At 35.1% G+C, this 13527-nt stretch overlaps 1 protein-coding gene across 2 annotated transcripts in view; it reads left to right on the top strand.

Annotated features, from left to right (window-relative positions):
* The window catches only part of LOC137387438 (uncharacterized), a 50830-nt gene extending 40532 nt beyond the window's left edge, over nt 1-10298 (top strand). For both annotated transcript variants that reach the window (XM_068073864.1, XM_068073863.1), the window contains exons 8-9: nt 1459-1579; nt 9435-10298. In XM_068073864.1, coding sequence (XP_067929965.1) covers nt 1459-1579; nt 9435-9555 — 242 coding nt within the window. In that variant the 3' untranslated portion in view covers nt 9556-10298. The remainder of the gene's footprint in view (nt 1-1458; nt 1580-9434) is intronic.
* Nucleotides 10299-13527: the final 3229 nt, after the last annotated feature.

The following is a 13527-nucleotide window of genomic DNA, read 5'->3' as shown; positions in this document are numbered from 1 at the left end:
TCACGAAGATTGCAACCACATGTTTGCAAACCAATTCTTTAACCGATTCTCTAGACCACGGAGGTTCTAACGATTCCAAGTCTTTACTATATACTTTATACACTTTTTTCCCAATTTTATATGCTAAATGACATAATAATCCAAACTCTATTAACTCTATGAAGACAATAGAATTTCATAGAGTTATTAATTTAAACTCTAGGAACTCTATGAAACAGCCGATGCTTTTTTGACTTTTCGTGAACTTCTATTTCCAATTTTTCAAAAGGTTTCAATCGAAAAGTCAATTTAGACCAATACTTTTCATGCAGACAATTGTATTATCTCAAGTAGGAATAGCCTCTTAATTCTCTCTCCGTTTGGTCAGACATTACAGTATCTCATTATTACATTTGTACCAGTATCGAGAGGTACCAGTATCATCGTATTCAAAGTTTTGATAGATATCTTCTGCTGTAACAGTAACCTTTTTTATACACACATACATGTACTTTTATGCAACGAATTGTTAGTATTATTTCAACCTATTCAGGATTTTTATTTTGTTTTCTCAGTTTGTATTGATTGAATCATTGCCAAATCATCTTTTATTGTGATCGCAGCAAAACAGACTTAATTTAGCTATTACTTGCTAATTATTTCACATTTACATTGAAACACTTTTATAGTTGTTTTATTTTGTTTCTTAATTCACTTGACCTTCACAAAACACTTTCCTCATGGTATGAAAGTTACAAATGTTTGACAAGGTTTGAAAATCTTTACAGTTGTTTTATTTTTTCTCCTAATTTATTTAAACTGCTCACAATATTTTTCTTTTGATATGAAGTTTGAAATTTGGAATGGTAACTGTTGTTAAATGTTAAACAAAAATAAGTTTTCTATGCAAAGACCTTTTTACTTGGGCGACGCCGGCCATTTACCTAGTACTTTATTAAAATTATGTTGCTCTAAGCAGGCTTTTTGCAGTTTTACGTTATATTCTAACACAATTGAATGATATACTGATGGTTTTTTTATTAGGCATTGTAAAATTTATTCATAATTGCATTGGGAAATTAATAAATTTTTCAACATTTTAGTAACTACTGACTTAAATGTCCCTTCAAATTTATTAGAACCTTGCTAGCTGACAGTTGCCAGTTGACAGTTGAGAATTGTCAGTTGACAGCTGACAGTTAACAGTTGGAAAATTTAAAGAGTTACCTAGTCTTATATTTTATTAATAATGACTTGCCATTTCAATCCGCGATCAATATGCTGTAATTTATAATTTTATTTTAACTTACATGTACATCAAAACACTGTTCAGCAATATGCCTTGATCAGTTTTGCTTGCCTCACTCCAAACAAGAATACTTCCCACATACTCCCACAAAAGTGTGATTTAGATATACATGTAATTAAAAGAACTGTACCATGATAATGCAAATATCAAACAAGTTCTATACCATGTAGGAGAAATTTACTGCCTTGCTGATGACAATGATGGAAAATATTCTATTGCCGACAGTTCAGCGGGAATTTATGAGCTGGCTGACCCTGAAGATGAGTATGAAAACACTGAAGCAATAGACAGGTTAGTTGAGAACTTTTTAGCAAAATTTATCGTTATAAGTAAATGTTTCTATAAATAGGGTAAACGTCTCTTGAGTTACTATTAATTTTATGCTATTCTAAGTGAGCAATGAGGGAGTAAAATGAGCTTTAAAATCTTTTGCTGTATTTCGACTCTCAATTTGCACAAAGTACACGATAAGCAACAGAATTATGGCTCAAAATCATACATACCTCACCCACTTTTACCTTGATTGCTATATACAAGAGTGCGTAACAATCAAGTCGAGAGTGTCCATTGACATTGGACAGTGTATGTGTGTTGATGCACTATCAAAAGTACTGCTGAGACTACAAACAGTCGATTGATTATAAGCTACAATAACCAAACTCCTGCCTTCTAATAGTGGATTCATTCATGGGTCATTAAAAACGTAATTACAGTGTGGTCACATACAGTATATAGAGATGATAATTTCAAATTCATATACGCGGAAATCCTTATTGAACACTACAGAATACACATAAAAAACAACTTCATTGGTTAATCGTTTTTTTGCATAGCAAGGATAAAATATATGCTATCTATAAAATAGTTCTGATTTTAAGATTTCGCTGTAAACTTGACTTGTAGCAGCCACAAAGCTGACCAATGTTTCCAAAAAAACCGATTAATAAATTAATACTGAGCTAATAACTATATAAGATAAACCTCTAATTGTGACAAATAGTGTTCACTGTTGTTCAGTTTTGAGTTTAGACATTTACGATCAGACAAAAACGTCATAAAACTGAAATATCAATCACAATTTGTTAAATATACATTTAGCAATCTTTTAGTTATTTACTTATTCCTTCAGTTATTCTTTACTGTAAATGATTTGTAGAAGTCTAACAGTTGCAGAGATGTTTGCGTTAATGTATTTAAATGCAAAGATAGATATGAACTAAAATAATTATTGGAAGTATAATTACTTTAGTAAAGCTACATGTAATAAAGAGTTGTAATGGCAGATTGCCAAAGCCAGGATCGGCTGCCTAACCGATGCCATGACCGGGACGATTCTCGGCATGAAAAAAGATCCAGCCAAAGAAGGCTTGGCCAGCCAAGAGAATACAGCCGAGACCAATGGAATAAGAGTTGTGCTATCACAAGTACAGGAAGGGACTGTGAGGGTGATCACCTTTTCAGCAAGTCCTTGGTACCAGTAGAGAGGAACTACTGTGTAACCCGTTGAAAACTGTTAGAGGTTATAAAGGTCGTGAAGCATTTCCGGCCCTACCTTTATGGACAGCAGCTGTTTCTGAGTACAGACCAGGCCTCTCTTCAATAGCTAGGCCGGCAAAAGGAGCCCTCAAACCAGATAGCCAGGAGACTAGAAATTTTAGCCAAGTTTCGATATACTCTGGAACACCACACCAAACTTTGCCCCAGAAATGCTGATAAGCTCAGCCGACAGACCTGTGAGGACTGTCGACAGTGCAAGCTTATTGAGCTGAGAGACGTGGGACTGATTTGAAGGTAGTTTGCTATGAAGGGGTCGATTCTCATCAGATAGATTCAGAGGAAATCCAACAGCCGTGTCAGGAGTTGCTAGAACAATGCGCGAGGTGGTCAGTCATGTGGGCTTGTTTGCTGCCACAGCAGCTAGGGAACCAACCCAGGATTGACCCTGAGGCTATCCTGGGACTCTGTGATATTGCTCAGATTTGACTCGAGGAAACACCAACAAGGAGCTAGATGAAACCTTTCCATGCCTGCTCAGAAGAGCTAGGAAGAGCGCCAGCTACCATGGACCCTTGTAATGGTACAAATATGAAAGGGGTCAGGGCCAGGAGGATAAACTTCAAGCCAGGTTAAAAGCTGAATTGAAATTGGCAAAATACAGGGCTGATGCTACTGAACGCCTAAAGTTTAGCTAAGAGCTGGAGGCCTGGCTAAAAGAACTTCAAAGGCAGCTCGAAGAACAGAAATGCAATGCTCCAGGAGTCATCTCAACCCGCGAGTCTATCGCCAGTCTGGCCTTTGAGCTTGAAACAAAGTGCACCTGGTGTCATCGGCACAACCCCCAGCTAGCTTGTATCACTCGGCAGCCAGATCAGTGAGATAGAGAGTGGGAGTGGCTATCGGCAGTGGCAGCCAATTCTGAACGCCTCCAGCGTATGATTACAGAGAGCGATGAAAATTGGTGATCTCGGAAAATTAATGGGCAAGAAAAAATTTTCTTTTGCACTATACAGTGAGCAAGTACTCTCCTGGAGATATACTGATATTTATACCAGGACAACGATCTATTTTTTGACAAACTTATAGACATGATCCAACCAGGGGAGACAGTAAACTCTCTTGCATAAATGTTGAGCCTGCTAAAGTCAAAAGAAACAGAGGAAGGAAAGAGCTTGGCTGTTCAGCTAGGCTGAGATGAGGAGTCCACATATGTGCGTATGAGCACTGGGTAGACTTGCTCAAACAAGGTAGTGGGATCTCCAGCACCCGGGAAGGAGAGTGATTTGGCTAAGCTGCTTCTATGGGCTAATCTGGTTCACACAGAGATGCTTATGTTGAGTCACACTTGGTTGACACTCTGCCTGTTAGTGACCAGCAATGTCTGGTCAGATAATTCCTTCTAAGGAGAAGCTGAGCTGCTAACTGAGCGAGCCAAGGAAACCGAGTGAAGCACCCCTTAGAATATAAGAGCGTCTTGATTGAGTAAAAAAAGTGAAGAGAGCCGAGTTCTCTGAGTTGGCCTGAATCTTTTGTTTGTCAGAGACGAAGTACGGTGAGACACCGGCCTTAGTCACAGCATTGCCTCAGAGATTACGTGTACAGATAGCAAAGTTGCTTACCAAGGAAGCAGTCTTGACAGAGCGATACATTAGTGGCAACACCTACGTGTAAATTTGAGTGGCCGAAGCGTTGCTTGAGCCTGGCACTTGTGGCTTGTGTAGAATATATATATATATATATATTTATATATATATATATATATTCTACACAAATATATATATTCCACGGAAACATATATATAAATGATATATTCTTTGTGGAAATATATTTGGGCTATAAATGATATACTGGTATATTTTTTATGAAAATATATATATAAATAATATATATATATACTAGAAATTCCACTGTCATACAGCCCACGTCTAAAGTAATATTGGAAAAAAAGAAAGGTTACTGATGGTTGAAAAACGCAATATTAGCAGTCAAATGGTACTGCAGTGCAATAGGATAACTGCAATGGTAGCTGTAATGTACTGGGTGTGGGTGTTATTATATACAACAAACAGCGATAATGAAAGGAAAAGATTATATGTTTATATCTCTCCCCCTGCAGTAGGAGAAATGCAATATTGGCCAATATTAGAAGTAAAATGCACTGATATTATTAGAATAACCAATATTATTAATATAGTAATACAGTAATAATAGAAAACCAATGCACAATTTCGTTTACATTTAAAAACGTCATAGTTTTTATAATCTCAGAAGTATAATCTCATAATCTTAAAATCTCATAAGAATCGTTAGAAAAAAATATCATCGTCATTTCCTTTACTTTCACTGCGTTGTACAACAGTTAGAATACCGAAGTACTCAGGAGTCTAAAACGTCAGTTACTTTGAAATCGGCAAAATTGAAACGATTTCAGTACTCTTACGTTAATTACAGAAACCTTCGACAATGCTATAGACTGGTGAAAAGTGCACGTTATTTTTTGTGAAATGCGCACGACATTATCGTTTTATTCTCTGTCACTCGGCGTTTCAATTTCCGGTCTTAACTTTTATGAAGCTTTTCAAGCGTTTTGTGGCGATTTTCGTCCAAATTAATCTGTCTATTTGTGTATAATCCGATCAGATGGGTTAGTTTTAGGAATTTGTGGTAACCTTTCAAAGGCTTGGTAACATATTTAAATAGGTTTATATGCGTTTTGTATCATTATTATACTTAAACGACTTTACTCAAAAATAGTTAAATTTGTTGATAGGATTTCGTTGCAAGGGTTTGGTGACGGCCGTTAACGGATAATTTTTCGGGAGTTGTGTGCACATGTGAATTTATCATAAATCTCCCAATCAATTGCTTCGCTCTTGTTTGGTCGTGGGATAATTTCCATGGTTCCAGAGCAACCTTTTATTAGTCATTCAATAATCTAGTTTAGGGTTTTGTTATTTACGGAGTAATATTAAATGCGAGATTTACCTTTTATATGTTTAGCAGTTTTTGTAGTAAATATGAGCACAATAAAACCATGAACTAAGTCAAAATTGGATCAAGCCTTTGCTGTTGAACATCACAAGTTTTTGAAAAAAAAGTACCTATGATGAAGGCACCTGCTCGGACAGAGCCAGACAGGTGACAGTAATTTTTGCTTAAGGCAATGTGTCAAAGCTTAGTGTGATGCCTAGCATCACAAAAAGCAATAAAACCAACTTTATGAAATAATGTAGCTGGACATATACTGTAACTACTATCAGCTGATGCAATAAATATCTGTGGTGAATATAGTTTAGCTGAAAAATGTTAATGAAGTTTCAAATGGTTTATTTAAAAATATGCTGAGAGTTGGGAACATAGTCAGGGACTGAAGGAAATGCATATCTTAAACCACTTCCCTGTGACACTAAGCCTCATACCCTAGAAAACTTTTTATTTCACTAGTATTTAGTTTCGTGTGTAGAACACAGAGTAAAATTTTGTTGCAACTTAATTTCCCGGCTCTGATGAGTGCGAAAATATAGTGATGTAAAAATAAATGCAGTGGAACAAACAGATTAGATTCTTCAGGTCCAGTTTGCTAGTAAGAGAAACATTTCAATAAGGGACTAGTTTGTATTTGTAAACCCCATTTAGAATTGTGTGGGTGAGATCGATAATTCAATTTGATCGCTTGCTGCCATTAGTTTCGTGGACTATCAATGACGTTTAGGTCCCTCTCGCCGTGACTTTCACATGTCTTTTTCACTCAAGTCCCAAGAAGAAGAAAATAGATAACAACCAACTTCACGACCAGAACTATATAACATGGTTGGACTTTGTGAGGGTTCTTATTGTTTTTGGTTGGTAATAAAATTCATCAATACAGTAATTATTATTCAATTTTATGACTTCACCTACCACACTTTCATTTTTATCAGTTACAAATTCGGTGACTAAACTGATATCATCATCTTCTTCATTTGTCTTGGCTTTTCCAATAAAAACTTGTTCATCTTAATTTGCTTTGCCGTGCTGCTCATTCGGTGTATTAGCTATAACTAGAGCCGTATAGTTTACAACTATAACGTGTAAAACTATAAAAACATGTAAAACTATACGACACTGGCTATAACGAGTTTACCAGAAATTTCCCAATGAGCCCAACCACACACGAAAGTTACCTGCATTTCTAATATGACGTTTTTATTGTGAATATCAATGAACAAAGCTATTTAATTTCGTGTTTTTGCTCGTTCGTTACGTTAGTTTAGTTTCATTCATGAAACTTTGCGAGAGGATGACTCCACAAAAATTCAAAAGTTAGATGACGCGAATACATAAGTGTCTTAGGGTATGCTTTGTTTAGTGTTGTGATTGGCTTAACTGAAGAGGTTTCCTGTTTAAATAAATCGTTTTAACTAATTTCAAAACTTGAGGCTCTTAAATCGTTATTATTTTAATGTTAAGGATGTTTGTCAAAGCAAACAATTTTATTTTTTGCTTAATTTGAATACTAAAACGATTAAAACATGATCAAAAAGTCTGGTGGTTTTACCAAAATGATTGGCTATTTCAAAGATTTTTTAATGTTGGAAGAACTTAAATATTCTTTATAAGCAAGTTGATTGCATCAAACTCTATTATATGTATAAAACACAGACTGAGCAATGTTCAATGCAGAGTTTGATAAACCCTACAGTGACAGTAGCATAATTTTTAGGGAACATATGCTATTAGTATAGATGTTAGTATAGCGCAGACAACTGGGCTTTGAGGAAAAAATTGAGAAAATATTTTCCTTGACACATCAAATATTACTAATTGCTAGTACCCTGTCACTCTAGTGTGTTGTGAGAGATTGTCGAGTGTGCTGATGAAGCACAGGAAATAAGTATGGGAACCGCTATTCTGATATGCTAAAAGATATAAATAAGTCGGGCTGTGTAGCCGAATGTCACTAGTTTAAACCTTAGTTGGTGTAATCTCTTTTCTTTACTTCCAATTGTGGCTAAAGACAGACAGGCACGGCTATTATTATAGTAAAGACTAGCTGATTTCCTGGCACTGCAGGAGTAGTACAATAATTACCCAATGAACTCCAGTAAGTCAGGTAAGTTAATAACTTAAGCTAGGCCAAGAATAAGGGCGGTAAAGTCAGCTTGCCGTTATCAGGTGGCATGACATTGCGTGTTGGTTATGCAAATACTCTGCAAGCACTGCATAAATTTGTGCGCAAATAATGTTTGGCATTGTCAATTGGAATTGTAGTTTAGTGGGTAGTATGCCTGTGTAGAGAGCTGAAGGTTATAAGTTCAAATCTAGAGTTAGGTAGTTTTTCGTCTTTAAACTTTCTTGCTACAACTGGACATCCCGACGGCAACCGACAAATGCTGAGATATATAAAGAAGTTAGCATCATAAAAACTAGAAAATCTAATGTACAGTCAAACATGGATAGCTCCAACACATGGTTAATTCGAACGGTTTCTTTGGTCCGTTCCCACGTAATGATAAATTGCTATAGATAACTCAAACTCAACACTGTTAATGCGAACTGTTTTTTGCCCAATGGCTACCGAAACGGTTGTTATCGCTTTAGAAAATCACTTTATTCCAAGCCATAGAGGTAAACCTCAACTTTTCGTAATTCACAAGGGTCGTTATTACCACCATCGGCAAAATATTTTTGTCAACGACTTTTCTAAAGGTTTGGTGAAATTTGATTTATACCAAACATCTGCTTAGAAAGGATGCGAGGTAAAGTGAGGTAATCTTTGTATAAACTTCAAGAAAAATTGGCAAAATTGATCGTGGGTAAAACGCTCAAAAGAAAAAGATGTCTTTTCTTTTGAGCATTTCAACAACGATCAAGTTTTGCTAATGTCAATCTAAAAAATGTCCTGGCAATAACATCACCTCAAACAACGAACCAATCTCAAGTGATAAATAAATCTCTATACTTTTTGATGAAAACGTTTTAAACTTTACATTAGAAGCATTTAATTTGAAACAAGCCATTTGTGCTTTTGATTTATATTATAGTTTGTATATGTACATGTATCTACTAATAAATAAGTAAATACATGGACTTGTGACAGTGCTCTGATAACTTGGACGCTTTGTTAATTCGAACACTTTCGCTCGGTCCCGTGAAGTTCGAGTTATCCATGTTTGACTGTATTTTTATTCATAGAAAAAAGGTGGCCGTATACATGTTTTGTTCTAAAGCAGGAAACAGCATTTCTGCGAGTTTTTCCATCGCATCATGGTGCCAAATCTCCGTGGCGCAGTGGTTGGTGAGTCAGCAAATAATCAGTAGGTCAGTGGTTTAAATCACAGAAGGACCTTTGGTGATGTTAGGATGGGCATCCAGCTACAATTGCTCCTGTACCAAAATTTCATGAGCAAATGATCCCGACATATTCTGTACCAGGATATGCCATTTGTGGAGATGACCCATGAATGGGAAAGCCAAAAGGGAAGATCGTGATGCCAAATCATATAAGCCTCAAATATGTATAGAGCTTAGCAAACATCACAAAGATTTTTGGCTAAATGCATCCTTCGTTTGCTCAGTAAACAGATAAAACCTATAATGTGAATTAGATGAGTCGGATGGATGTTATTTAGCAAAAGCCCTGCTAAATTTTTATTTGAATTATTTGCAGGTACAAAATAGACAGAGACACATCTGATCAGTACTCATCTGTGTTGGCAGTAAAGAAGAAACAGAAACCAGAAAATGAAACGACAACAGTTATGATAGACAATGATCTCTACGAAAGTTAACTTTTTTGCTTGTATAAATTGGTGGTGCTGGGTATCTCTAAAACATTTTTTATCAGTATTAATTGATTTTGTTGCAAAATTTGGTGGCTTTTTTGGATTTATTATGAAAGAGAGCCTAACTCCAAACAACACCAAAATGGTGGCTATTAGTGCCCAAGTCTAAAATTATGTTTTTTATCATTCAAGTTAAAAAATAGCTGTTTTAGCTTTTTTTTTATAAAAAGTCTACAAGGAAGTTGCTCACCTTTAATCAATGAGCAGCCACAATTGGTTTCTACATCTATAATTATTGGTTTCCTAATCAACCAAACACTTCTATTCTACCAATAAAAACAATCTTATAGCAGCACGTTTTTTGGCATCTTTTCACATAAAAATTGTGGTGAATAATTTGGTTCCTATATCAACCAAGCACTTTTATGCACTAAGTTATTTTATCAACAGGCTTGTATCACAATCTCTATTTGATATGCGGTATACAGTTTTCTGGCTCTAATGTGCTACAACAGGCACAACTACTTTTCATATTTTGTTATATTCTGTTCGAAGAACTACTGCATTTTATTTCAAATATTTTTAAGTTTTTTGAACATTTTTAGCTTACCAGGTTGATGGATTAATTTAGCATGGTCTGAGATAATTAGTGCAGAATTGTTTAATTCAGACCTGAAAACTGTGTTTCCAGCTTTACTGGTTGTGCCAGTCACAGCCACCTTTCATAATAAATACTATCTGCTACTATCTATGAAGAGACTTGATAACAAATCTGTTAGCACGTGATTGTAAAATGATATTTTTATTGCAATAAATTGTCACCTTGACAAAAAGTCGTACTGCTAATAAAAAATAAAGGTTTGTCAATACATGAACCATAAGCCTATTAGTAGAAGAGTTTCATCTTCAGGAAACATAGTGACTCTGTGAAATGATGAGTTTCATTACAAGTATGAAGGTGTACTAAGAGCAAAGGGAAAATTAATAAAGAAGATGACTCATGTTATTAAATTTGTTTTGTTTGAGAAAATAAACCAGCACAAATAACCTCTTATACAAAGTCTTTTATTTTTTAAAAAAATTTTTAAATTTTTCTTTATGAAAAGATTTGCAAGACATACTCATCTGTCTAAAGTTAAATCATAGTGAATAAAATATTAAATAGATAAGGATAAAGCAACAAAAAATCTATTTTTACAACCACCTCATCTTGGTGCTACATCAGACATCTGAAAAAAGTGAATGAAAAACAGTTTCACCCTAGATTAACTCTTTTAGACTATTTTTAGAATAGGCTGCAAAACATGTTGTTAGATTGTCACCAACCACTTGTAAGTCCAATATTTATCGAAAGAATAAAGGTGTGTCTATGGCTGTAGTAGATTTGAAAGCGTATTTTCAAGTTTCAGCGGTTAGCAGATTTGCACTATCCAGTTCTCAGAGTTGATCTGCTTTCACCACAAGGAGGAATGTTCACAAGCGAATAACATCTGCTTTTTAAAAGAGTTGACCCAATCAGCTTGGTCATCCAACAAAAGTCACAAAAGAATATTCTGAAGCCTGAAATGTTTGTAATCTTACTTATGGTCATGAAGTAAAAGCATCTTCAAAAATCTATTACAACCATAGAGCTTGTACTACTGTGATTTGCACCTTCTTTATTAGTGACAAAACTTTGGCTCACTAACCACGCTCATAATATAGCATTTAAACTGATTGGATAAAGTTTGTATGAAAAGACCGTTTAGTGATGATTTTGGTTTGGCTGCCCAACACACTACTACCTGCACTAATTGTACGTATAGTTATTACACCTGATGATTTCTCACGGCCCACTGGACCATCAGGGTACTATTTTTGAATGAGAAAAACTCTACTTATGCTGAAAATAGAAATTCAGTCTGCGACAAATCGTTTAGAACCCAATAGCACTGCCTATAGAATCAAGTGGTTCGGAGTTGTTTTTTATTTAAAAATCCATTCTCTTCCAGATATACAACAATAAACAAGGCTTGACAGATAAGTGGTACAGCAATGAGTGGGCATGCGTAAAAATAGATGTCAAATGGTAACAATTTCATATGAGAAATAATTTATAGGGCTGCGAGGTCATATTTTCGATATGTGAAAGCATAACAAGTTCAAGTATGCGGCATGTGAAAGCATAATACGCTCACTTATGTGAAATGGGGAACAATAACAAGCTCACATATGTGGCATGTGAAACGAGAGCAAGTTCCCATATGTGAAATGTGAAAGGGTGGATGTCTACTAACCTGAGTATAAAAGGCAGGTGCTTCGTTCACTATAGAGCTAATCTCGACTAAACCAATTAGTGATACTGGAACTATTAGCAGTAAGACAATAAAATAATTTTAACTGTGCTTAAATTTGAAATAATGAAACAAACTATATAGTAGTTAAAATAGAACAGTTGGCAATGTCTGTTTGGGTTCAGTGCTTGTAAGTAAAGCTAGTCATTTGATGAATGCTTTGTGATAATTTCACTAATGCAAATATGTGAGATCTAAATTGAGCTTGGAGGCTACGACCAAATCTGCTTTGAAAATAAATTAACTCTAATCTACCAAAATAAAAATAGAAGCAACTTTAGTTATTCCAAAATAGTGTCATAATGGCAATAGCAATGAATTTGCTATGTAACAGTAATAGTTTTCACCACCGGAGAAGTATAACATGAAAAGGTAAATATCTATATAGTAGAAGAGCGGTCTCTGTATGAGAGGGCAAAGAAGGTTTGTGTATCTTTCAAATAGTGAAAGTTAGAAATCAGGAATAATAAAAATCCTGAAATCGTGTGCATGCAATTCTGATATACTGTTGAGTGAGCAGTTTCTTTACTCGGGACGGTAAAGAAACTACACGCTGTAATGATGAGACAACTGAGGAACATCAGGAGCATTAGGTGGCTAGACAAGGTCACAAATAATGAATTCTTAAAAAGATCAAACTTACTATGGGCTGAAATATTTATTAAACTAGAAATTCCACTGTCATACAGCCCACGACCAAAGAGATGGCCAGAGATATTGGCAAAAAAATAAAGGGTACTGATGGTTGAGAAATGCAATATTAGCAATCAAATGGCTCTGCAGTGCAATAGGATAACTGCAATGGTAGCTGTAATGTACTGGGTGTGGGTGTTATTATATACAACAATAAGCAATAATGAATGGAAAGATGTTTATATTTTCCCCCTGCAATAGGAGAAATGCAATATTGGCCAATATTAGAAGTAAAATGCACTGATATTCTTAGAATAATCAATTTTATTAATATAGTAATAATAGAAAACCAATACACAATTTTGTTTACATTTCAAAACGTCATAGGTAGCAATATCGAGAAGTTTTGGTATTTATATAGGTTTTTTAGAAAATTTATTTAAAAAGTGTTTGGTCATGACAAACAACAACAATGAAAGGAAAATATTACACGTTTATATCTCTCCCTTGCAATAGGAGAAATGCAATGTTGGCCAATATTATACGTAGAATGCACTGATATTATTAAAATAACCAATATTGTTAATATAGTAATACAGCAATAATAGAAAACCTATGAGCGTTCACGCGTCTCGAAGATTTTTGCAAACTGCAGCAAAATAAAAGCTGTTACAAAAGTGTTATAAAGCTGTAGGCCTAATTTACTGTAATGTATGTAATTCAACAACAATAAAGAAATATGTTTATTATAACTCTGAAATTCAAAATTAGAAGTAAAATGGCAAGCTACTGTGTACTATACACAGTTTGAAAGTTTGTTGCGTTGAATGTAGAATGGTTTTGATAAGCGATCTTTAACGGAAAGCGAGTTGGAGCATTCACGCGTATAAAACTGTAGCAAAATAAAAAATGTTCTTGTCATGAAGGGGCGTTGTAGTTCGGCCCTAGCTTGTACATAAGTTGTAAAGAATTTCGGCTAACGTTTCAAATAATCAAACCTTCGGTGATTGGA

Source organism: Watersipora subatra, chromosome 2, assembly GCF_963576615.1.
Source record: "Watersipora subatra chromosome 2, tzWatSuba1.1, whole genome shotgun sequence".
NCBI lineage: Eukaryota > Metazoa > Bryozoa > Gymnolaemata > Cheilostomatida > Watersiporidae > Watersipora > Watersipora subatra.
The sequence above is the reverse complement of the archived record's forward strand: the minus strand, read 5'-3'. Positions and strand labels throughout refer to the sequence as shown.